The 27,002-nt window shown below is 45.8% G+C and overlaps 1 protein-coding gene across 2 annotated transcripts in view; it reads right to left on the bottom strand.

Moving 5' to 3' along the window:
- MED14 (mediator complex subunit 14) overlaps positions 1-27,002 on the bottom strand; it is a 941,548-nt gene that overhangs the window by 511,335 nt on the left and 403,211 nt on the right. For both annotated transcript variants that reach the window (XM_078658290.1, XM_078658289.1), the window contains exon 15: positions 25,722-25,856. In XM_078658290.1, the coding sequence (XP_078514416.1) occupies positions 25,722-25,856 (135 nt within the window). The remainder of the gene's footprint in view (positions 1-25,721; positions 25,857-27,002) is intronic.

A 27,002-nucleotide genomic window follows, 5' to 3' on the forward strand; every position in this document is an offset into this window, starting at 1 on the left:
TGTGATGATCAAGTTGTATCGGGATATGGAAATAGGCGTCCTTTTAGTCCACAGTGGAAAGAAAGTCGTTTTGATGAAGGAGTGGAAGAACTTGTTAGAGAGTGACCATGTAAAAGTGGTCCGATTGAATGTATAGATTTAGTTCTCTGAGGTCTAGTATATGCCTGAGAGAGACGTCTTTCTTGGGAATTAAGAAGTACAGGGGGTATACCCTAGTCCCTTGATGTTTTAATGGGACTAGCTCCTTTTCCTAACAGAGAGAGAACTTCTTTTTTTTTTAGAAGGGTAAGATGTTCCGGTGGCATTGCATGTGATCTTGGAGAATGTTTCGGGGAACGTCTGTAAGTTCCTAGCAGTAACCATACTGGATAATTTGTAAAACCCATTTGTCTGAGGTGATGTTGTTCCAGACAGGCAGAAATTGAGAGGGACGCCCCCCGACAGGAGTGGAATAATCGGGGATTAGCGGAAGGAAGTCACTGTTTCTTAGCCTGGGAAGTGTGAGTGGAGTCCTTACCATTGTTTCCTCTAAAATATCCTCTTGATGAGAGCAATTGGTTGTTGCCCTTGTAGGAGGGGGGGGGAATTTTCCGTGGTAAAATGTTTGGAGTCACCCCTGTAAAAGGAGTGGCAAAAGGAGCCCCTATTAGTAGGTAATTGTAAAGCCCCCATGGACTTTGCAACCTCAGTGTCTTTTTTCATTTTTTCCAGCGAGGTGTCAACTGCTGGACCAAAGAGGAGGTCCTTATCAAAAGGCGGACTGAGAATGGAGTCCTGTACCTCAGGTTTGAAACCTGAAATTCTCAACTATGCATGTCTGCGTAGCAATAAGCTGGTGTTTCCTGCACGTACTGCTGTGTCTGCTACATCTAATGCACACTTGATGGAAGTATTGGTGCTACGTTTTCCCTCTTGGATCAGTTCATTTCACTTAGATTTGTGCTCATTAGGCAGATATTGCATAAGTTTATCCTGCTCCTCTAAAGCCTCCTTATGTAGTTCCAACCCATGGTAATGAGCAGCCCTGTTAAGAAGCTCAATGTAACCTATATTGTCGTCAGGAGGTGATAGCCTGGACGGATACAAGTCAGGGTAGTGTCTGTGTGTGGATCAGTATCAAAATTCTCCCATGGGTTAACATCTTGTCGCCTATACTCATCCTTATCCGCTTCATCCTGTGGGTCAGGAGATAGTGGTGGTGGTGAATTAGTGGATGTAATGAGTAGTTGATGATTAGTAGGTAAAGGAGGTGGCACAAAAGGTGGTGAAGGGTTTGTACCCACATTCTTTTTCTTCATGGGTATGTGATGCGCATCCTGATGGGACAATTTCCTTCATTCAGGCAATTTGACATGAATATGTCCGTAACTGGGTTAATAACCAGTTATTTTTGTTTCATCGGACCGAGGCTCTTTTGTTGGAGTCTTTATATCTTTACTTACAGTTTTCGGCATCTAAGGTTTCGGCTCCGAACTCTTCGGCACCAAATATTTAGGCTTAGACAAAGATGGAACATGGACGTGCTTGGATTTCGGCATCGAGGATTTTGGCTCGACGCTGGCATGGGGTCGATTCGAGCCAGAGCCGGAAGGCTTTTCTTTGTGTTTCGGCGCCGGGCCAACGGGCGGGGTGCTCAAAACATTTTCTCTGTACTGACCTTGGGCCGCAGGCAGAGGAAGGACCGGACCAAACACTAGATGGCAGGCTATGCACAGCATGTGCTTTACAGTTCATGCCTCGAACATTGAGTTATTGGTTTAAATGTAAACACAAGTTTGTGGGAGTTGGTATTCTGGGGTTAGAACCAGGGTAGGATGCACTCTCAAAGCACCCTCAGAGGCACTAGGGCGACCGAGTGCAGAGTGCTGAGGCCCAATGTTATCCAAAGGGGAATAGGGAACCTCTGGTTGGTGGCTGATCATGAGCAGGCCACAAGGTTGTGGGAGCAAATCTCCTGGTGTTAAGCTCAGGGCAAGGGGGGGATCCGGTTTAGCACACAAAGCGCAGTCGCATAGGCGCAGGGGCAGCTGGGTGCAGGATGCTGTTTTGGCACCGGGGTGCCCTGTTGGTTTCTATAGGGATTATCCGGTAGCAACAAAAACTGCAGACTTGGGGACGAAAATCTTCTAGAGGTGACCACCAGTTGGAGAGGTAAGTCGGGATGCCTAGGGATGCTGGGACAGTGTTGGGTGGGCAACCCAAGGCCGTGGGTCTTCAGGTGCAGGGATGTCTTTAGGCGTCGGGTTTTCCTTACCAGCTCTGGGCACGGGGGTCTACCAGAAAGAGGCTGTAGACTCCGCTTGGAGATTCGAGGCAGGTCAGAGATCACTAGATATCTGGTCAGGATCACCGGGGAGTACTCCTCGTGGTGTTGGGCCACTCCAACTCTGTCTGTAGGCGTCGGGGCGTCACGGATATGGCCGTAGCCAGAGTCTGTGGGTGAGCAAATCCAGCGGTCAAGGGAGACAAAGTATTTTCTGTGGAAGGCAGGGCAGGTCCCTGGGGTTCTTGAGGTTGCTGGCTGCAGGACACACAAGGATTTCGCTGGAGCAGTTTTGAGGAGGGGACAGGCCGGTAGGGCTGGGGTCAAGTCAGTAAGCCTCTTCCTCTTCTTGGTTTCAGAACAACTCTTCGGGCCTTCTTATTCTTTTCTTCTTGGTTGGTTCTTGTCTGAGAAGGCAAGGTTCAGTGTTGCTCCTTAGGGGCGCTGCAGGTAGGTAAAGATTGGGGCCAAAGGGTCCCTTCCTTGGGGTGGGTACACCCCCTATTATGCCACCCTCCAGTGGGAGGAGGGCATATGCCTCACTCTGGTTGGCTGGGTCCCCCGCCATCTGCAAGATGGCGGGGACTGAGTTGAGCTTCACCTTGCCTCCCCCACCGGAGGGGTGGGTTTGGCAAACGTGGGCACCCCTCCCTTCCTCACTTGGTTTTCCCACCAATTCTCCCACCCAAAGTGGGGGTCAGAACCGGTGTGGGCCAGTGGCTGGAAGCAGCAAAGGCCTGGGGAAGCTCTGAAATTTGGTAGGCCTTTGATGCTTCCCCTTCGTGGACCCTGCCCATCCCGGGGTAGGAGGATTGGCACCTTGTCCCAGGATGTGCATTGTTTCAGATCCCCGAGAGCAGCAGGCTCTCGACCCTTGGGTCCAGAAACATGTCTGGTGGCAGCAGCTGGCGAGCAGCCACTCAGCCTGGACACTAGAGTTAGGTTGTTCTTCAGGGGGCATCTCTAAGATGCCTTCTGTGTGCATTTTTCATTAAATCCCACCCTGGCATCGATGTGAGTTTAATGTGCTGAGAAGTTGGATAACAAACTTCCCTGTTTTCAGTAAAGCCATTATGGTACTGTGGAATTCACAATGACAAACTCCCAGCACCATATACTCTTAACGGCATTACTGCACTTACAATGTCTAAGAATTGGCTTAGACACTGTAGGGGTACAGGGCTCATGCACTTGTACCCTCACCACTGGTATTGTGCACCTAGCTAGAGGGGTGGCTGACCTATGACAGGGCAGTGGGTTGTAGGCATTGTACACAGGGATGTGCGCCATGTCGACTCTTCACTTTGTTCTGCACCAAAACATGCAGCCTGCAAAGCCAGTGTGTGTGTGTGTGTACAGGTACAGGGCCTCTAAGGGTGGCACAATAAGTGCTACAGCCCTAAGAGGCCTTTCCATGGCCACAGTGCCCTTGGTACCCATAGTACCATTTACAAGGGACTGACCTGTGGTCAAAGAGTGCCAACTGGGTTTTGTGTTAATGCAGTTCTTAGGGAAATAACATAGGCCCTGGGTACCTGTTTGGCCAGGGCACACAGGTCAAAGTACATCAGGAGTTTATCAAAAAGTGGGCGCAACCATACAAAAAGAGGGCACTTTCTTACACCTACTGAGCAAAAGCCAAAATTTTATCTCCAACCATGAGTCACCAATGTGAGCAGCAAGGCATTAAGAGGTAGTTTGGGTTAGGTGGCAAGATGTACTTTTGTGTTTATATTTCCATAGCTCAGTCTGTTTCAGCAAATTGTTAGCTCAATGCGGTATCTTAGAAATGCTCAAGTACACTAAGCAGGTTGCTCATGGCCCGCATGTCTTCGAAACCTGCAAAAAAGCTAAGAAAGGGTAAAGCAGACAACAAAATATGAATAGGTGCATATTCCTTTAACTGAATACACAGCTCTGCGTTAACAAAAGTAAAAAAAAAGACAAAAAAAGAAAAAAACTTCATTACAGATTGATTTTTCACAGACTTCATTAGTGCCAGTCACCAAATGAATAGAATCCCTGCCCTAAACAAATGTATTATCAACTAGTACTAGGACACTCAGTTCCCAGTTTATCAAGTGAACACCAGAATTCTTACTTCTTGATGTTAGGAATTTCTTCAGCTTCTTTCTCTTTGCAAGAACATGCATCTTTCACCCTTCCCCTCTTTTGTGGGGCATTATGCAGGTGTTGAGCATTGTGTTTCTCAGCCCCACACCCTCCAGCTTCCAGGTAGTAGGGCACACTATTCCCATGGCACAAACTCACATCCAAGGCAACAAAGGTCCCCACTGTTCCTCAATGTCCGAAGTGGATCAAGAAGTTGGCTTTCATACTTCTGGCAAATTATGAAGGACCACTTTTTCAGGGATGCAAGACAGCTTCCATGTGTTACACTCTAGAGCAGCATAAGTTCAGCACTTTAATACTTGTCTGACAATTTGGTAATTTGAAGCGGTTTAATGACCAATTATGGCTAGTGTGTTTATCCTCTTTTAATACAGTGCGATCTCACCTAAAATTGGAAAGTTGACCGGTGAAACTAGAAATCTCACCAGTGATTTCCTATCAATCAAAATGGCAGTGAAGACCCTAGCTCTCAGCTAACTGACCCCCTTCTTGTCAGCACTGTAAAGGGTTCCCGGATGTCAGGAGGGTTCCTCTGTCACCTGGAAAGTCACTTTCAGGGTGCATAACTTAAGATGAACAGTAGAATACCATCTTCTAAGTTTCTTTCATGGGTTCGCTAGCATATGAATTGCCCGATTAATTACACTTTCATAAGCAATGACCTAAGAGAAGTAGGAAGTATCTGTGCCAATACCAGGGCTGCCAACACTCATGTCTGGCTTTTCATTCACACACAAAACTCTGTGTGGCAAAGTGCCCTCTCTCTGCATGGTAAGCCCCCACTTTTTGCTGAATTGCAGATGTTCTTTGACTGAGTGTAGCCTGGGCTCCTGCTAATCAGGTACCCAGGGCCTATGTTCCTTCCTAAAAATTGCATTGAAGCCTAAACCCAATTGGCATCTCTGGCCACAGGTCAGCCACTGGTAAATGGTACCACCGGTACCGAGGGCAATGTGACCAGAGGAGGCCACTAAGGGCTGCAGCACTTATTGTGCCACCCTTAGAGGTGCTGTACCCTGACATACACACACTGCTTGCCTTTGCAGGCTGCATGTTTTGGTGCAGAACAAAGTGACAAGTCGACATGGCACACATCCCTGTGTGCCATGCCTACAAACCACTGCCCTGGCATAGATCAGTCACCCCTCTAGCTGGGTGCACTATGCCATAACGAACGCCACAGGACCATAATGGCTACACTGAAAACTGAGAAGTTTGGTATCAAACTTCTAAGCACATTAAACCCACACTGATGCCAGTGTGGGATTTAATGTAAAATGCACAACAGAGGGCCTCTTAGAGATGCCCCCTGAAACTCGCCCAACTTCTTGTGACACAACTGAGTGGCTGCTTAGGCTGCCACCAACAGACATGTTTCTGTACCCCTGGGTCGAGAGCCTGCTGCTCTCGGGGGCCTGAAACAATGCACATCCTGGGACAAGATGCCGCCTTTGTGAGCCTCCCCAGACCATTTGCTGCTTTCAGCAACTGGTCCCCACTGATTCTACCCCTCACTTTGGTCGGGAGAACCGGCAGGAAAAACAAGTGAGGGAAAGAGGTGTGCCTACCTCTGCCAACTCTACCCCTCAGGTGAGGGGAGTCGAGGTGAAGCACAACTCCGAGTCCCCGCCATCTTGAGGATGGGGGGACCCAACCAACCAGGGATAGGCTCTTGCCCCCCTCCCACTGGAGGGTGGAACGATCCGGGGTGTACCCATCACAGGAAAGGGACCCATTAGTCCCTGCCCTTTACCTACATGTAACACTCCATAATCTAGTATTTAGGGGGCACCCGGAACCTTGCTTTCCCAGATCCAGCCTGAAAAGAAGAAAAAGGACCGAACAGCTGTGTAGCCAGGAAACAAGAGGAAGACGCCAACTGACTTGGTCCCACCCCTACAGGCCTGTCTCCCCTCATACCTGCTCCTGCGAAATCCCAGTGTGACTGGCAGCCAGCAACCTCGAAAACACCGGAAGACCTGCCTGCCTTCACTTCCAAAGACTGCTTCTCCCGTGAACACCGGGTCTGTTCAACTACAACCTCTGGCAGCAGCCGGAAAGAGTGAATCCAGCCCACTCTGCACCCGTCGAACCCGGCCTGAGCTCGAGATGAAAACCAAGCCTCCAGCCGACACCTGCAGCCTAACTCAAGAAGGCCCCCTAACCGCGACCAGGAGCTGATAAGAAGATCCGACCCCGAAAGGCACCCCTGCACCCGACGCCCCACTGCCTTGTGTGCCCAAACCTTCAGTGCCTAACCAACCCTTAACTTCCCAACTTACCTCTCAAAGTGGTAGTCGCACCCAGAAGTCCTTTGTCTCCCTGCCTGCAGTGCTTTTGCAACCCAGAGGTTCTCCATTGAAAACAACAGGGCGCCCGAAGTCGAAACAGCACTCTGCACCCAACCGCCTCAGTGCCGCTGAGGGCGCACCTTTTGTGCTACTTTGTTTCCCCATTTGCCCTGACCTAAACCCTAGGAGCTTTGCTCCCACAACCCAACGGCCTACTTGCCAGCAGCCACCAACCGGAGGCCCCTTATCCCCCATTGGGTAACATTGGACCTCAACACTCTGCACTCGGCCGCCATAGTGCCGCTGAGGGTGTAACAAGAGTGCATCACTCACCCTGGGGGACCCCTGAGTCTAACCCCGAACCTTAACTCTCACAGTCGATAACTTACCTTTAAACCGATAACCTGTTTTACTCCATAGGATAACATTGACAATTTTCTTCAAAAAACTTTCTAAGTGTGGAGTTTTGAAATCTAAAAATATTCTTTAAAAATCGCATGAATAACCAAAATGCATTTACATACCTGTTTGCAGTAAATGTCCCAGTGCTGAACCTAGGTATCCAGCACTGAGCTAGAAAAGTAATGTGAAAAGTAACTTACCTGTTATTTACTGAAATGCATATTAATTTCAATGTACTGTATTTGCTAAGTATTGCAACCTACTGCATCCCCTGTAAATCAAACAAAGTACAATTCCTGTTGCATTTTCAAACTGTTGTACAATCAGCAACTTATTACTGTAAAGTATTTAATGTTTACCTGTGCCAGGCTTGCTTGGTTCTAAAATAAAACAGTATATTTTTTATACAAAAACAATTGGCCTAGAGTTCAGTTTTTGAGTCTATGAATTCATTTGCTGACTGAGTATGTACATCAAATGCTTAACACTGTCCTCTGATACTGCCTTACTGCTCGACCACTCTACCACAAAATAGAGAGTAAGGTTCTATCTAACTTTAACCTCTGCCTACCTCTGGGGTCACCTGGACTCTATTCACACTATACCTCATTTTGGTGTAGTATATATAGAGCCAGTTTCCTAGAATTACCCTTTTCTAAGTGATGACAAAAGAGAAGTAGGAAGTATCTGTGCTAATACCAGGGCTGCCAACACTCGTATGGCTTTTCATTCATACATTGTTTCAAAACTCTGTATGGCAAAAAGGGTTTTTTGTTGTGGAACAGGGTTATGTAAAAAAAAAAAGAAAAAAAAAAAAGCAAGATGGTATGGCTAAATTTGGAGCCAAACCTACTACCACAAGTGAGCTTTGTAAGAAGTATAAATTACTATCAAAATCAAAATAGTTCTCTGCAAGTGTGATCACAAGTAAGAATATAAAGAATCCCACAGTAACTTCCATGGGAGACTGTTCTTCTTCGAAGATGTTTTTTATTATACAGATCTCATCTTCCTGCGGCATGCTGGCATACAAAGACTTAATTTCCATGAACACAGGCTATCCAAGAGTTCCGGTAAAAGGTGCATCTTCAATACGGTCTATCAAATGCATACTTTGAACATTACTTTGAGTCGACTCTATTAATTTTTTATTTTTTTTATCTAAATATTTTCCTATGGGTTTGATGGCAGACCACAGCCAGAGATGATGGGTCCACCAGGAGGGTTCTAAAGATCCTTTTCTATTTTGGCCAAGGTGTATAACATAGGCATGTGGAAGGTAGCTGAAGAAACACAGCTTCCACATCGGGGAGATGACTTGACCCAGATATTAACAAAATGTGAATGTAAGTGGATTTAGTGGTGCAACTCTCCCCAATAAGGACCGAACAGCATGGAGTGCTGAAATTGTCTCATTTCATAGTACTTGCCAATGTTACCAATTTTGTCTCCACATTACCTGTCTGAGTCCTTCAATTATTTTACTTGTTCATTTTAATTTCCTTTAATTACAGAAATGGCTTTAATTTTTATTGAAATATTTATGATTAAGTAACTTCCCTTTTCTTTGGTACAGTCTCCCAAATTTCTTACTGGAGCAGCACTTTAAGAACAACTAATGCCCCCATAGCAGGATGCACTTTGTTTTGTTTTATTTCAAAGATTACAACAGTCCCTAGGGGGACAAAAATAAAGTTATGATTACCATCAATATTACAGATTAAAAAACAATGCTTTAATATCCAAAAATATAGCTTACATTTTTGTAAATATAAAATGCAGTGTTATTGAACAAACATTAAGTGACAAAGTACTCGGGTAAGAATGTGAGACATACGATTTAAAAATGCAATGTTTGTATCATAATAAGAACAGCAAGAATACAGCTCATCACTTTTAAGGATAAGTGAGTTAGAAAAAAAATTCTCTATATAATGTAGATAGTGTATCAATCCTTTTTAATGGTAGGACAAGCTTAAATGTAGTCCCAAGTTATTACTGCAATACTTATAAAGTGACATACATTAAAAAAGACAAAAGTAAAAATAATTAAAGAAATAATAAGAAAGCAACAAAACACAAATACAGACTACAATCAGTACGTTCATAAAGCGTTGTATGAATAAAGTCCAGAACATTAATACAAACTACTGACATAGCTCGGATAAGAAGAAAACTAGGCAATGAGGACCATTCTATTAATTCAAGGTAATACATGGAAATTCACAATGAAATCGCATTAACATGTAATAAAGAGGGAATAGCAATTGGAATGATTTGTCAGATATAAGTTTTTTAATTCTTTTAAATAAAGTTTTAAAATGGAAACCATTTGTGGACATTTTTTGAACATGTTAAAATGAAAACCTTTTTTGTTACCTTTTTGTGACTCAGTTTGTGGGCTTGATAACCAAAACTATATGGTTAAATGAACGGATATTTACTACAGAGAATTTAGTCTAGGAAAACTATGACAGTCGAAGTTTCCACAAAGTCTTCGAATGCATAACATTCATACAAGAAGGCAGCAATCCTCCAAGAGACGAAGGGTTTTGACACCTCTCTTCTGGAATTCTGACCCCTGTCGAAACTTTCAATGGAAAAGAGCCACAAGCGCCGGGACACTCAGAGTAGCTGTGCACTTTATAAAACCCCTGTTAACATAACAACAACAGGTAGAGATGGCTGACCTGGAACCACTAATAACACCACAGATTCAAGAGGAATAAGAACATTACATGTTCTACTATTAAAAAGACAGAGTTTCAGGGGCTATTTCACAATGCCAAAGACTTGGAAGATCAGCGGCAGGATTTTGATGCCGACTCGCCAGAAGAGGGAAGTCAACAGGTACCCATCAAGACCTTCACCTCCGGATGACATCGCCATTTATAACATGGTGCAAGAGAGCAGCAGACAAATGTGGGCTCCAGCTAGATGAGGAAAAGCCACAAACATGCTTCTTACTCGAAACCCTCCTACCCTCAACAAGCATTGGAAATGCAATAGGTCTCGCAATAACGCGAGTCTGAACTATTAGCATTGTAAATGATAATGCCCTTTATTTTTGCGTTCTGGTTTTTGGAACATAAATAAAAGGCTTTGTAATTTACAAGGCCTATAGCTTAAATTTGCGTTAAAACGAGACCTATTGCATTGCAAATGCTTGTTTATTGAGTTTCATAATGAAAGAAAATACAAAGTGATGCAACCAAAGTGCATTGCCACAGTAAGGCATATTCCATTTTATGAAAGATTCATTGCATACTTTTCAAGAACAGGGTCTGTCGGTAAGGTGCCAGCATTGGAAGCATTAACCTTTAAAGAGTTAGGGCTCATAGTAATTTCACCGGTGCTGATGTAAAGCGCTCCGATACTTTCGGGTCGAGCCCGCGCTATATAAAACTGCAAAAGAAAAAAAAAAAAAGATGAACGGGATATGAGCGAGAGGGTTGAAGCCTAAGAGGGGGCGCCGTAAGGGAGAGGGAGGTGAGCTTTAGAGAAAGGAGCAAAGATCCTGAAGATCCCGAACAGTAGACCACGGAAGAAAGAGTTCAAGCGAGAGGGGGAGGTTAAGAAAGATGCGACGGCGCTGGAGAAGCCAGAGTAGAGAGAGGGTGAACGGAGGAGACATGGACACGAAAGAGCAGTGACAGGAGGCTAGACGTTGACAGCTGTTGAAAGGGAGAATAGATTTGATTTATTTTTTTATTTACTTTATGCGTTTTTATATAGCGCGGACTTTACCCGAAGGTGTCAAAGCGCTTCACAATGGGAACAGTAGCGTTACATGAGGAGAAAATTACAAGTGGACGTGTTACAAAAGCAAACGTTACATTGCATGAGGCAAAGATGACAATTGTGCATGTGCCAAAAGCAAACAAAATACAAGAGGTAGCAAGCGATACGTTGCAAGAGGAAAAAGTGACATGTGTGCAATTACAAGTAGAGGTAAAAAAAAAGGCAGATAACAAGACCAGGGAGACATGGGCGAGAAGGAAGACACTGGAGAAGAGACGGAGCAAGAAAAGTCAAGGCAGGAGCTGTACGAGGTTGTTCTAAAAAAACAAATCTTCTGGTCGTGACGTGCGATCATTGGAGGGGGTGCAAGGGATGAGGGAACACGGCCTGGGGGAAGCTGGCTGGGGAGGGGGAGGAGAAATGCAAGGAAGTTAGGGGAGGAGAAGCAGAGAAGCCGCAGAGCGCACGCTGGGCGAAGCCCTTTGATGTGCTGTGCGGCAAATGGAGGGAGGCTGATGCGCGTTCATGTTTGAACACGTGGTTCACATGAACTGCATGAAAACGCCAGCAAAAAGCTGGTGGTTTCATGAGCATTTTGAGCACTTGAATTCTCGTTCCTCAATGCGCTTGCGCGCATTTAAGGTTACGAGACCTAAAAAGTAAGTGCCAATACCTGCTAATCCTATCAAGCATTTTGGACCACAGAAGAGAGAGGTTCAAGTAACTGGAAACCTACAAACCAGTAAAACCTAGCATGGGAAAGAAATACAAACACTTTCCAAGGGACCCTGCCTACATATGAGGTAATGGGACAGCAGACTATCATTGTGAACACTGGAAGAACAAGCATTGGAAATGCAATAGGTCTCGCATTAGGAAAGTTTGAGCTATTGGTATTGTAAATGGCAATTTTTTTTATTTCTGTATTGGTTTTGAAAATAGCTAAATAGCTTTGTCATTTACAATGCCAATAGTTTTAACTTTCGCAAATGAGACACCTATAGCATTTGTAATGCAACATGTGTTGTATTTACGTGACTTAGATGTATTGATATTACAAATAACAATGGCTTTTAATTTTTTTAAATAATTAATACTTAAATAAAAGTTATTGTAATTTATAATAGCAATAGCTTAAACTTTTGTAAATAACGTTTGTGAAGATTGTGTTCAGTGTATTTTATTGTGACGAAAATACAAGAACAGAAGTGAAATTTTAACATCTTTCTGTGACATTTGTAATAAAGCTTGAAACATTGAGAGAACATATTTGAACCAGTTATTGTTGAATGGTTGCACAGATTGATGCTGCGATGGCGCAGAGTGATGTTGTGGTGGCGACGAGTGATGCTGTGGCGTTCAGTGATGCTGTGGTAGCGCATAGTGATGTTGTGGGCCCCTGAGTGATGCTGTGGTGCTGCAGAGTGGTGATGAGTGATGCTGTGATGGTGCTGAGTGATGCTGTGGTGGTGCTGAGTGGTACTGTGGTGGTGCTGAGTGATAATGTGGTGGTGCTGAGTGATGCTGTGGTGGTGCTGAGTGATGCTGTGGTGGTGCTGAGTGATGCTATGGTGGTGCTGAGTGATGCTATGGTGGTGCTGAGTGATGCTATGGTGGTGCTGAGTGATGCTGTGGTGGTGCTGAGTGATGCTGTGGTGGTGCTGAGTGATGCTGTGGTGGTGCTGAGTGATGCTGTGGTGGTGCTGAGTGGTGCTGTGGTGGTGCTGAGTGGTGCTGTGGTGGTGCTGAGTGATAATGTGCTGGTGCGGAGTGAAAATGTAGTGGTGCTTAGTGATGCTGGGGTAGCGCGGAGTGATAATGTGGTGGTGCTGAGTGACAATGTTTGTACGGAGCAACAATTATAAGGTAGTGAGAGACAAGAAAAATACTAGCTATTTACAGTGAAAAGTACAGACCTAGTAGATTAATAAGCAGAGTAAGCAGGAGGTACTGCAGCACATGTCTGTGAGCGATGAGCAGCGGCGTACACCAAGAAATTTTAAATCGCGCTTACAAGTTTTTTTTAAACATGCTATAGTGTAACATTTATGACATCTTAGTTATCACCGAAAATGTCCCTTACCTGAGTCACCAGCAATGAACAGTCGCTTTTGTAAAACCAACCTCATCCAACGGTAAAAAAAGGAAATATTTTGCTTTAGTAGTATGCAGGTTTAAAGAGGAACTGGAGTCGAAAATTCCGAAAAGAATAAACACAAAGTCGGCAATGAAATAGAGTCACTATCAATGAATTGGCGCTTTTGTAAATCCTACGGTTAGAACAAGACTCAGAGATTGAGTTTTTTTTTGATGGAGTGGGATGAAGCCAATCCAAAGTCAATAGATAAAATTGGAAGGAAGAGTCATCAGGACCCAGGAGAAGGATCTCAATTAGAAGCAGGGCCTTGGAATAGGACCTCTTTCTTTGGACCACTGAACCAGGGCTAATGAAGCAGTATCCATCTTATAGCTTAGGTGTGGTCTTGTGCAATCTACTAGTTGCCTACTGTACCAGGGCTTTGTCTCTGGAACCCTCCCTAAAAGCTTCAGAGCCCGAGGCAGATTGACCCAAGACTGGTTAAGAATATGACAAACATGAGGCTGAAGAATGGCTCAAGCGGAATTTATTGGTACTGAAGAGGATGATTGTTGTGAGAAATAAAATTATTTTGCAGCATATTTTGGGAGGGATCGCTAGTGTCGGAGATGAAGGACTGAGTGTAAGCATACAGCAACTGCAGTGGGTAAGGTAATTTGTGTTTTTTACACCATCCAAACTGCTTTATTTCCAGCATTGCCACTGAGATCGTTCTGTAAGTTGCAATTTTTAATGACCTATTTTTGAGAGTATTGGACAATTTGACCTTCTGTATCATTAATTGACCAATGTGGGCAACGCTGCGTGTGTACCATTTTATATTTGGTCTAGGAGATGCAAAGGTGTGCACTTGGGATGTGGTGAAATTTAAGGCTGGAGACGTTTTGCATGAGAGCATCAGCATTGATGGTATTTTCCTCTTGGCCCACAGTGAGGCGGGCCTCACAGAGTTAGGGTTGGCGTCATTGCCGCGTGCACCATGAATGTTGAAAACGAGGACATGGACAGACCATGCGAAGAGCTGCCAGTCCCAGAGGCGAGGATTGGGTATCTGGAATTCTGAGATGTCAGGGCCCTTCCACTTCACTGGTGAACGTATTGACCACTTGAGTAAATCTAAAGGTGCTGTCATATCTTTGTTTGCCTCTTGTGTGTCAGGTCAGGTGATGAGTTTGCTGATCAGGGACAGCAGAATGAGATCATCTGCTAGGCTGCCAGGGTTAGAGGTAAAAGGTTAATGCGTTTTTGTTGAAGGAATATAGACTGACTTACAGGTGACAGATTTTACCAGAAGGTGTCATGTAAACTGTGCATCATCTTTCAGCCGAACTGGGTAAGATTAGGCTTTTTTTCTATATTTTTTTAGGATACTCTAGTTAAAAAGTGGTAGCGCTGAGAGTATAGAACCAGATGTGGTTAGCCAGGAGTCACTGACGACTAAATAGCTAAAGCTGCTATCATAGTTAAGGTTGTGAATCCTTGTGACATGTTGGCAATACCCATACAGTGAAGAGTCCACCTCTGATGAAAAGCCCCGAATTGCATGTGATAAGCGCTGTCATTGGTAGATTCAGCAAACATTGAGCAGAAGCATGTGAGACTGTGGGTCGAACAAATGAGGCTTCTGCTGGGATTGTTGTGCCAACTCCAAGCTTTGTGACCACTTGTGGAAATAGGAGCGCAATTTCCCTCTCGTGGTGAATAGGTCAAAACTCTTGATTAGGCACTTGTCAGGTTTTCTTGTGCTATCTGCTGGTAAAGAGTGAGACGTATGAGGGTATGAGAGAAGGGAGGTGCGCGTGGCTGCAGCGAGAATATGCCATGGACGCATGGTAATTGGGCATGTGTGATTTGATGGTGAGATGCTTAGTGGGTCAGGCAATGGTGATTTCTGGACTTTTTTGCATGACTGTCCATACCTGGAATTGGAAGCTATGTCTCTTGTTTTGGTTGGTGCCTTGATGTTTGTGAAGTGGAGATGCGCTCCCCTGGGTTTGCAGAGTTTAAGAGAAGGTTTGAAGTTAATGGTGACCTGCAGAAACACAGCCTCACACTCCTTGTACTACACAGGGTTCAACAAAGTACACAGGGTTCCACTTAATGCTTGGTGATAATAAACAAAAGCAGCAAGGTCACTGCCCCGCCCGAGAACAGTTGTAATTCAAGGAGCGTGAACTCGCGTTCCGTGGCTGCCTTACACGGCGCGCGCGCTCTCTCTGTGAGGGTGACAACGTTCAACTGGCACACGCTGTAAAGCCGCGGTCTCGAGTCAGAGCCGGCGGGGCGGGCGGATGGAACGCTGCTGCTGGTGGATCTCATTGAGAGGCAGCGGCTTGAGGCGGTGCCCATGCGAAAAGCGGCATAGCCCAGTATTCCCGCACAGTATCACAACCCGCCGCTCGCACCCTAAAGGCCAAGGGATAGCCACCGCGGCCTCGAACTGGGCTATACCAGTGCCCCACTTTCAGGGGCTACCGTTCCTAGAGGCTGTGCTCGGCGGGCCAGTAAGAGCGTAGGGGCGACAGGCAGCCCGGCAGAGATGCCACACAGCGGGAGCCGAGCGTCCTGAGCAGAGCTCCCACTGGGGGAGGGCGGAGGCAGCCGCGCTCAGTGTGTCTTCGTCCCTGGGGGACCCTGGTTTAGGGCCCGCGCCCGGCCCCCGAGATCCCTGACCTGAGCCACCTGACCGAGGAGGAGCGTAGCATCATCATGGCAGTCATTAACCGGCAGAAGCAGGAGGAGGAGAAAGAAGAGGCCATGCTCAGGTAAGCGCCCCCAGCACCGGTGTGTGTGCGCGTGTGAACAGGGGAATTCTTGTAGGGAAGGTGGAAGCTATCGGAATGCCTTTCGGGGATGCTTTGGGGGCACCATATCGATGGTCTTATATAGCAGCTGAGCAGGCATCTAGGAAGCTCTACCTCCTGCACTTGTAGTCCTTCAGGGGAGTGGAGAATAGAGGGTACAGAGTGGACCGAACCACCGCGAGACACTGAGCGAGAGAGCAGCGGTGCGCACACTGGGAGGCAGCCCCCACCGCGTGGGCGGTGCACGCACAGAAAGGAACCCAACGCCAGGAGGGGCGGAGCGCACGCACACACGCGGGGCCCAGCGCCGAGGTAGGACATAGGAAAAATCCTATTTCTTGGCTCTTTTTCAGGACCAAGTTAAACTATTGCACTGCTTCACCCTGAGGAAGACAACCAATGCTTGGGACTTGAGCAGGAAGGGCACTTTGCAAGGGCAGATGGGAGGGCACTATTAAGTTCACAGTAGAGCTCTTTGGAAGAGATGAAATGTTGTCTTAATTCAACGGAAGGGGGCATAGAAGGGAACTTTAGAAGTGAGGTGAGGTAAGGAGGGGAGTGTGTGCATATGTGTGTGCATGCGTGAGTGTGGCTGCGCGTGTGATTGAGAGAGGCGAGAGGCGCTGTGTGAATGTGGGACAGAAGATGTGCACGGCGCCGGGCTGGACGTGCGCGTCCACAAACCCGAATTGCTGCGCGTGCCCTGGTTTGTCTCCCTTGAGAAGCATCTCGGCAACAACAGGTCTCGAGGGCGAGACCTAAAAACAACATTTGCTCCCTCAACAGCTGAAAACTGACGTCTGCCTCCACAGTATTGCAAAATACAATATTACCCCCTCAATAGGAAAAATCACACAAATGCCAATTACTTGGCAAATTACAACTCTTCCTCCCACATTAGGTGAAAACACACAACTGCCACCTACACAGGTGATCACTACAGGCCTGATTTTTACTAGGTGAAAAGTAATTGCCCTGTACTCCCATTTTCTTTAGCATGACAAACCCCAGAATGCTTCCTCTGCAAGAGTGAAGTCCTAGCTGCCATGAAGCAGGTTCAACACGACTGCCACCTTAGCAAGAAAAACACAGGATGACTCAGATGTTGAGGGATAACAATATAACCGCTGCCTTCGAAGAGGAACACACAACTTCCTCATCAGTAAGTGAAAATACCAAATTACCTCCTCAACAGGCTAAAAGGCTTTCAATTTCCTTTTCAGACAAAACACGACTGACTTCTGAAAAGGTGAAATACGTCACACTCTATAATAACCGCCTGGTGATATCACAATCTGTAATAACTCCCTGGCGAATGGTATTGTTCCCTTCTTTTGTAAAACAACTTTAGTCACCCTCTCTTCAAAAAGGATACTTAAGAACCTAATATCTCTTCCAACTATCCTATTTCCATTCTTCATTTTTGTATTAACATTTTAAATATTTGGATGAATACACAGCTCATTTCTTATATTGAGGAAAACAGTGTCCTTAATGCATTTCAGTCCAGTTTCAGGCCCTCATTTAGCCCAGAAACAGTGCTAGTGGCTGCAGTCAATGACATCTGTATGATCTTGAAGCAGGGAGCCCTGAGTCTCTACGCGTCCTTGATCTGTTGTCAGCCTTTGACAAGATCTCACATGCTGTCCTGCTAGAACCATTAAACGTTATTGGTTTGGGGGGCAACGCTCTAAGATGGTTTGAATCCTTTATTGTAAAATTGAACACAGGCTGTTCAGAGGGCTTTATTCCGTGCAGATTTTAAAGGTACGCCCTGTGGAATCTCTCAGGGATCTGTTCTCAGTCCAACTCTCTTTAATATATATGTTGCTCCATAAGCGTATCAGATCACCTAGTCTGGGTTCTAATTTTATGGCTATGCTGATGGCACGCAGATCATCTCAGACAAGACAGAGGTGCTGATTTTCGGTAATCCTTAAGATTGGTGCCCCCTGCGGTAGCCCCAGGCATAAGGGGAGTGCCCTAAATTGGCAACTACTACCTGGAAACTTTAATATGTACACCATATAAAAAGCTAATGGCCACTTGTTTTTTTAATCCTAAAAAAATTATAGATTCATCCATTCCTTCCTCAATACTCCAGCAGCTGTTAACACAAGCCTTGATTCTCAGCAGGTTGGACTATTGCAATGCATTGTATGTTGGTCTCCCTGCCTATCTTATGCTGAGACTGGGGAGGCAGTTTCGAGTTTTACCTACTGTAGACTAGCAGCATGTATCACCTGCTGAGAAGCCATTAATGCCATTTCACTTCCTGAGCTGGAGGTTATTTTCCATTTGGTGAAGGCTTAGTGAGGTTTTTACTTGCTAAGACAGAAGTCACCTCTATAGTCTGCTTATGGTTATCCACATGCTGGTACTGGTGGGCATGTCGGTGGGTTTGCCATGCTGGAAAGGCAGATCTATGTTCTCCCCTTTTGAGGAGGTAATCATATTCTTTTACTTGTTACTGGGACTGTTGGGTGTTTTCTGCTGCTGAGTAGGCATTCGTGTTTTTAACCTGATGAGAGCGCATTTATGTACTCTCACCTGCTGAGCAAGCAGTCTTGCTTTTACCAGCTCAGGAGATATTTATGTTTTATTTCCACAAGAGAAAGAATTATTTTCGTTTGCTGAGAAAGTTGTGTGTTTTCTTCACTCTTGTGGGCAGTTGTGTGTTGTCATCTTCTGGCGGAGGCCGAGCGCAGCCGTCTAGACGAGGGATGCCTTTTAAGCTGCCAGAGATGGAATTGGTTCGAGATGCTGGATAAATGACTTTGTGGCAGATGCAGAGAGCCTTCAACCAACATCTTTTCTTAACTGGGAGCCAACGTTACCAGTTGCACATAGGCACTATCAAATCTCTGCATGCCAAATATCAGTCTGGCAGCTGTGATGCGTGGAAACATATAACATAGCAGGGGGCAACCATGTGACTGCATCCCCTGCAGGTTTAAACCTATGACTGCACATCTAAAGGTTGCAAAGGACTGCCCCGTCAGAAACAAAAAAGACAGAATTGTACAGCATCATTTTTAAGATATCCTCATCAATTATCCGCTATTCCTCATTTATTATTTCTGAATCATCACTCCTCTTCGTTCACCCTCATTAGCCATCCCTCCTCCCTCATCCCTCAACAATCAAGTGTCAGTGTCATCATTCTAAGCTGAAGATGAATTTAATGCACGGCTGTTCTCTCGGTAAGTTAAAACACACGACTATCTAACCAAGGTGCAAAAACATACGACTGACTGCTACTTTGACATCTGGAAACATAACAGCTCCTCTCCTGCTCCCCTCTCTCTGCCTCCTCAGTGTGTAAAACACACCACTGCATACTTTACTACCATAATGTAAACACTCTGCGCTGCGGAACTGGCCGGGGTCCTACCGCCGGTCCGCTTTCCTCCTCTCCCCCTTATCCCCCGCTTTTATTTTAATTTTATTTAGTGCATTTTTATAAAGCGTGGACATTACCCAAAGGTGTCAGAGCGCTGTACAGTAGAGCTAGTTATGTTACAAGGGAAAAGTGGTACAAAATAGAACATTACAAAGACTAAAAATGAAGGGTATACAAACACAAAATCCAACACAGCACGCAGGGGTGAGGAATGCACAGGAAAAAATACAAATTTACAATGAAGAGTGAACTTCCAAGAGGGGCCTGAGAATGAAGGGTACACAAGCATAAATTGCAACACAGCACGCAGGGGCGTGAGAAATGCACAGGAAAAAATAAAAATGTACAATGAAAATCGAACATACAGAGTGCAACCACTCTCCCCAAAGACTTTTAGATAACAGGGCGCAGACTGAGCCCCCAAGACCCTCGGAGCAGTTAGATTCACAGGATGGTTGCTCTGGAGCCCCAGAACTAGAAACCACATGAGCTGGGCAGGAGGGCCATTGCTCGGCGGAGGGAAAGGGCACGGTGCGCTCGAGGTGGCGCTGGTCAAAATATCACCAACCAGACATGCCAAATTCCCATAGCAGGCAGCCGAGAAAAAGACCCTGGGGGCAGCACACGCATTTCTAACGGTCATCTTTGTGAGTTTGTCGCTGCGGAGAAATAACGCTCCTGCGCGCTGTGCCAGGCCCTGGGTGTGGGGATTTTTTTTAACTTAAAATTGGGCTTAAATACGATCACACAACCCCTCAAAGCCATTTTTACCCCCCTGCACCCAAGCCTTCCTGCGCACTCCCTCTGGTATGTGTGTGACCTTCACCCCACCACCTCCGAATTATACTTGAATCTGCGCTGTGTCCTGCGTGCAATCTCCACGTGTTTGTGTCTCAGCAGGCCTTTCACTTTTAATTTCGAATCCGGCCCAGTTGTGACGGTGCCACGCCCCAGCCCAGACAGTGCCGTGCAATTCAAACAACTGGACAGAGTGGACGGTCCTGACTAGACTCACCTGCAGACAGGGGGCTGGGGGCTGAAAACAATTAAATGCTGTGCCTCGCTCTTTTTCTCCATCGTCCACTCGTCTCTCTCTGGCCTCTGACATCACGAGATGCCTGCCTCCTTGACCTCGCCTCACCATCACGCGCACTTTGCGCGAGCCCAGCCTCAATGCGCATGATCAACACCCAGACCCCACCCTAAGAGGTGAACTACACCTCGGATTGTCGGCCGCGCGCAGACGCAGGGGCCGGGCAGAGGAGACGTCATGGATCTGCAGCAGCCGGTGCATTTATTTAATACATTATTCATTACGATTATGAATTGCCTAAATCCGACACGGCCGGTACAGAAGAAGTTCACAACAGTAAGTACTACTGTACAGCAGGCACTCACGTTGATCTTAAGTGACGGTGCAGCGTGTTGTTTTTGACAGGCTCTCTCTTTCTGTGGGGGCGGGGGTGGGAGGCCCGGGGTCCGTCGTCACGACTCGTGCGTCATTCTCAGAGGCCCCTGAGTCCCCTAAGCAGTATGAGAAAGTGTCACTCGTATTCGTAGAAATGTATGAAAATGTCACACATGGCAATTTGAAACCTTGGCAGCTATGTATGCTGGCTTGCCAGCGAAAGCGGGACAGGAGCTGTGCACGTGGCTGGACGTGCGCGTCCACAGACCACAATCTGCGCGTGCCCCCATTTGTCCCCCTTGAGAGCCCATCTCCATGACAATAGGTCGAGAGAGCTCGACCTAAAAAAGGAGCAATGTACCAGCATCATCAGGGCCACCTCCTGAAAAGGATCGAGATAGTGGGTAAAATGTTTGAAACAGGAGCCACGATTCAATGGTGCATCGCCAACTCAAGTGCTGAATAGGGATGCTCCCCAACACTGAGATGAGGTGGGAGAGTTTCAGAAACACCTGCCAGAACAGTACCTAAATAAAGAAGGCTCACTCAATAGAAGAGGTCAAGTCTAGAGCCAACACATGCCTAAATACTGCACCAGACATAGAAAACTGGCAGCTAGTGGTGGAAACAACACTAAGAAAACCCGTCTGTCGATGACTGTCGGGTTTTAAAATGAGGTTCAGGCAGTTTAAAGAACACCCCCTCCATCAGAGAGCAGCTCATTGGCAGTACGGTGGACAACACACTGCAACAAATAAAAAAGGACAATGAGCCAGCTCTCCTTGATTGCTTTGCAGATTAGAGGCCACCAGAGGAGAGGGCCTGCCTCCAGAAGAAGACCAACAGGAAGAAGAAGCTTGGAATCAACTAGTTCACTACAGCCAATCCAACAAACAAACCAACTGCAGGGAACAAGACAGCAGTGGTAATACCAAACACCGCACAGGCAGTCCTTTAACAGGAGAGAGATAGGGGATAACCGTCCAGAGGAGCAGGAATCGCAAAAAAGTGACTGCACAATATAGAGTCCTCTGCACATCACAGTTTCACTTCTTACAGCAAAGTTGGTAATCTGGGACTGATCTAACTAAAGACACCGATTAGATCCTCAGAGGACACTTTAGTAGATTGTCGAACATCATTTGCGACCTTTGTCAATTACTCTCGATTCGAACATGCACTTCCTCTGAACTACCCTCCAAAAAAGGTACTTTTGCTTCAGTGGTCAGAGATTTTCTGGAGTTTGCCACTATCAAAAAGTTTCTTCATAGAATAAGCTCAGAATCCTCTTCCAACTTTTTCTTTGTTCCCATATGCGGGGGGGGGGGGATGTGGCTTAACGGGTAGGGTGGTCAACCTCAAATCTGGGTAACCGGTTCGAGTCTTTGCAAGGACACTCAACATCCTGTGATTCTGGGCAAATCACTTAATCTTCTCGTGCCTAACAAAAATGAATGTATCCTTATGTAATACAACTGGTGCTCATGTAGAGCGCTCTGATACCCGATACCCTCAGGTCAAGTTCGCTCTATATTAAAATTCTGGAGAAAAAAAATCTCCTTTTTAGGGTGGGAGGCAGATGACCAAAAATATTTCTTTTTATAATCAGGCCATATTTCTGTTTTCATTGCTTATGTTACGTTATATACACTTATACCGCGCGCATATACTCGGCGGAGTGTCCCGGCGCGAGCCTGAAAAGGGTCAGAGTCGGAGGGTAGAACTAAAACAGAAAAGTTTTCAGCTTTTTCTGAAAGATCTTAGGATTTTTGAAGCCCTGCAATGCCAATAGCAGTGCTTTCCATGCCTGCACCGCCATCTGGGCAAAACAGCTCCCGTCAAGCCTTTGGTATTTAAACCGAGGAGGAGTATCACCAAAGAACCGGGTAGTGGTCCTAATGGAGATGGGGGAAGACACATGGAAGATGTTCCTTGTTTAGAAGACCACTCACTCACCAAACTGGTTGGTGACATGCTTCATCATCGGGGTCCCACCCGGATAGCCGAGTGCCATCCGGGTGTGCTGCGACACCTGAATTACAGTGGAGCGGGTAATTTTTGAGTGTAGTGCAAAAAGTGATGTTAAAAATTGGCGCAGTATACCTTCAATAAAACTTTAATCTGAAGGTACTGGACAATATTAAAAACAAAGTCAAGATATCAAAGTGAGTTAAATTGAGGACCCGGTGGACCTCGGGTGGTCCAACCAGGATGGTGAGTGAGGGGTCTTCTAAACAAGGAACATCTTCCGTGTGTCTTCTTCTATTCCCCCATCTCCATTAGGACCACTACCCGGTTCTTTGGTGATACTCCTCCTTTTTGCTTACATATACTTAGGTCTAGGGGACCAGGAGTACCTCCCTCCACTTTGTGGAGAAACCCTTACTCTCTTATTGTTTTTGACATTTAAACCAAGGAACCTGCGCCAAACGTTGGGAGGAAGAACGCAGCTGTCTCGCCGGAATATAGAAAGCAAACCTCTTCTGCAAATAAATGGGACCCAGACCATGGAGGGCTTTATGAGCAATGGATAACATTTTGAATTTTATCCGAGTCTCTGCCGGGAGCCAATGCAGAGATCACAGATGTGAACAGATGAGAACGCACACAGCACCTGCTGGAAAGGCCCAGGCTGCCGAATTTTGAATCACCTGCAATTTATTCAAAAGGTAACCCGGCATGCCAGCATACAGTGCATTAGGGTAATTGAGGCGAGGAAAAATTAAAGCACGAACAACATTTTCCTTAGCAGAATTAGGCAAAAGAGGAAGAAACTTCCTCAGAGACTTCAGGATGCTAAAACAGGTGCCAGCCAACTTCTTAACCTGCAATGAAAAGATCAGAGTCTCATTGAACCAAACCCCCAGATTCTTAACAGTCACCCTTAAAACTAGGTAGGGGGAACCAGGGGGCCATAGCTTCTCTCTTAAGTCGGCGGGGAAAGCGCCGTATAAAAGGATCTCCGATTTTTCCTCATTGCACTTGAGCGGTGCCTGAGCGAGCCAGTGAAAGAGCTTAGATAAGCAATGTTGAGCGGAGAGAACTTAATCCTCATCTCGACTCCAAGAGAACAGCAGTTGGGTGTCATCAGCGTATGCCATCACCTTAGCCCCTAGTGCTTCCACAAGATAAACCAGTGGGGTAACATAGATGTTAAAGAGAAGGGGACTAAGGGATAACCCCTGTGGAACACTGTGGCCACTGGTTGAGGAATCGAGGCGCACGGTGGAAGCCAAACCTGATATGAGCAACCCTCAAAAAAAGACACGATCCAACACCAAACGGACCCGGATACTCCGATCTCCAAGAGGCGATCCAAAAGCAGGGCATGAGGCATCGTATTGAAAGCCATCGAGAGGTCCAGCATAACCATAGCTGCTCTCCCGCTGGCATCGAGGCACTCTCGAATCGCCTTAGACACCTCCAAAAAAGCAGACTCTGTGGTATATGCAGCCCGGAAACCTGATTGCGCAGGATGGAGCAGGCCAAAGGCCTCAACGTACTCAGTGAGCTGGTTAGTGACCAGCTTTTCACAGACCTTGGCCAGGCTAGGCAAGAGCTAGATAGGGCGGTAGTTTCCGGGAATGGATGGATCCAAGGATGGCATTTTAAGGAAGGGAAACATTTTCGCCTGTTTCCAGGACGTTGGAACGAAGGCATCCCGCAGCGACATGTTAATGTTATGATTGACCTCCGGATTGATGCAGTCTGCGACAGTGGCCAGAAGTCTGGCCGCAGAGGGATCCATAGGAGATCCTGATTTCAGAGCCTTCAAAATTTTGAGGGTGCTAGATAAATCTACTGGCAAGAAGGAAAAACAATTGTGCAATCGGTCGACTAAGGGCGAACAGAAATACAAGACATAGGTGCTAAAGTAAAGGAGGCAAACGTGGCTCGGATGGCGCAAATTTTATCCAGAAAGAACCTAGCAAGAGTATTACACCAGGACTCTGTAACAGGCGTAGAACGGACCAAGGTGGACAGAGACATAAAGCTTTTTACAATTCCTTAGAGTTGTTGCGAGCCTGGTCAAAACGCGATGTAAAGTATTGACTTTTTGCTGCCGCGATAGCTGCGTAATAGCTTTTTTGTTTGGCTCTCAAAGTAAGTTTCACCAGAGGGCAGTAGCTGCTGGAACGCCAAGCCCTCTCCAAAACTTTGCACTCATGTTCCAGAGTTTTTATCTCCGATACAAACCAAGGTTTAGAAGGAGAATCCCTCGCAAGCTTAAATAAGCGTGGAGAAGATAGTGAAGACACAGAATCATCAATCCAATTAGAAAACCCAGTCCCACTCCCTTCAAGATCTTGCTGACGGGGGTATAGAGGCAGCGAAAGAGCTCTTAAATTGAAAAGGATCGATTTTACTGAATGTCGGAGGGCGAAGGCAGCGAGAAGGCTGTGCTGGTTGTGTGATCTCCCAAGAAAAACAAATGAGAAAGTGGTCAAACCATGCATGTCTCGAAGGAGTAGTGACCAGTAGTTTTCAATAAACTAGTATTGCATTCTTACAGGCAGTGTCACAGATCTTTTGACACTTTCACTGTGGCCATGCGTACTCTCATTGTCTAGTTAAAAAACGGAATCCTACCAAGATGACTCTACCAAAATTAATATCCCTCCAGTCTAGTATAGCTCTCCTCGGCAGTTTGCTCTAGTCCCAAGAGGCCCACAGCACAGGGCTCACCCTAAACCTAAAATATGCCTCGGTACCCCAAAGCGGCATTCACCAGGCCCTCAATTTTCTGTGCGTTTACAAGCATGGGTGGCACTCTGAAGTCACTGTTGGTGTACACCTACTGCCAGTACATGTGGAAAATGTGATGTAGAAGACAAGAGGCCACGGGTCTCATGAGAATAACATGGAAGAACAACAGTCTACTGAAGTGATTTTGGGGTCTGGAAAAATTATATGGGTCTTCCACCATCAACAAGTAGTTCTGAGCTCCTCACATATCTCTGTACCCGCTGAGGGGACAAGAGTCCGCTAACACCCTCTATGTTCCATCATTTTTCTAAAAATGTCAGTTTAAATACTAGCATCAGCAACCCCTGAATTCAGAACGGCTTGATTCTGTAAAATCTTTCTTTTTATCTTGGCAATGTCTATCATCAACAGTTACGCTTATCTACATGTACACTAGCTTAAAAACACAAACACTCTTCATTTGACTCTTACCTCCATTCGAAGTCCTATAAACGGCATATTTGTGTCACACATGGCTACAAAGTGAGCAAGGACTTTATTGAAGGCACACATTTCTCCAGACCGTTTTGGTTTCTTAGGCTCTACTGGAACTTGATCCCCAGAAATCTAGAATGAATACAAAATTATTTTGAACGTCAGCTGCACAAAAATAATAAGCAAGGACACACAAACCTTTGGAAGGAAGCAAGTTAGAAAACATGGCAAGAATGAAGAACAGTATTTTCACTTAATTGTGAATGAAGGGCTTCTACCAGAAATGATGTAGATAGTATTTTGATAGTACATTAAATTAAGTCATTGAGGCAGATGACGTACATTGGTGTAACAATGGATGATAAGTAGACAATACAATAACATTTCAATAGGATTAATAATTCTAGAATGTGGATGCTAAAGAGTATGCTGTTTATCTAAAGAGTGGAGAAAGGGAGAAGAATGATTGGAGGCAGGGGTATGAGTGAGCTGGTTATCAAGTGTATTGGTGCACTAAGAGAGCAGACATGAAAGAGGGAAAGAAGGTTTTGGCTCAAAGTTCGCTTAAGAGAACGTTCCAGGGAAAAGTTGCCAGAAGTTAAGAGGATCTGTACTTCAGTGGCATGCAGGGTTGTTTTTAAAGGGAAAGGGTTGGGAGGTTGGGGTTTGGCAGTGCTCACTTTGAGACTTGGCAGGAAGTGCTCTGATGCACTGCCTCGAAGATAAGGATGAAGAGCTTCATAAACTCCTTCTTGGAATGCGTAGCCAACAGACAGAGGGGAAGGTGGGCATTTTTACGTTGAGGATGAAAGCAGTGACATTACCAAAGTTCATTATTTTGTAGATAAGGAAGGCCAGAGTATTCATTACATATCTGGCAGAGTGAAGAAGAGGCATGAGAGGTTCTTTCAAATGTTCAATAGCAGAAACCTGGCAGAAGAGAATGTGACAAAGAACATCAGCTGCAAATAAACTGTACTATGATTTCTGGCAGACTGAGAAGGTGAGGGTAATTTAGGAGAGAATGAGAATGGCTTGGGCAGGGTTATGGTTTTACAGCATAGAAGGAAATAGATCAAGTGTGTCAAAGAGGAGTTGGGCATGAGGGGAGAGTCAACAAGGCAAAGTCAGGAGATTGGGAGGCAGTGCAAAATACTGGATTCAAGGTGAGAAGTGACCAATAGGAAGAGAAGATGCATTGTGTGGTAGGAGAAGCTGTGGATGATCATGACTCAAAGTGAGGTACTACAAAGGGAGAGAAGGACAGGACATAGCTTT

This window comes from Lissotriton helveticus, chromosome 8 (genome assembly GCF_964261635.1).
Source record: "Lissotriton helveticus chromosome 8, aLisHel1.1, whole genome shotgun sequence".
Classification (NCBI taxonomy): Eukaryota; Metazoa; Chordata; class Amphibia; order Caudata; family Salamandridae; genus Lissotriton; species Lissotriton helveticus.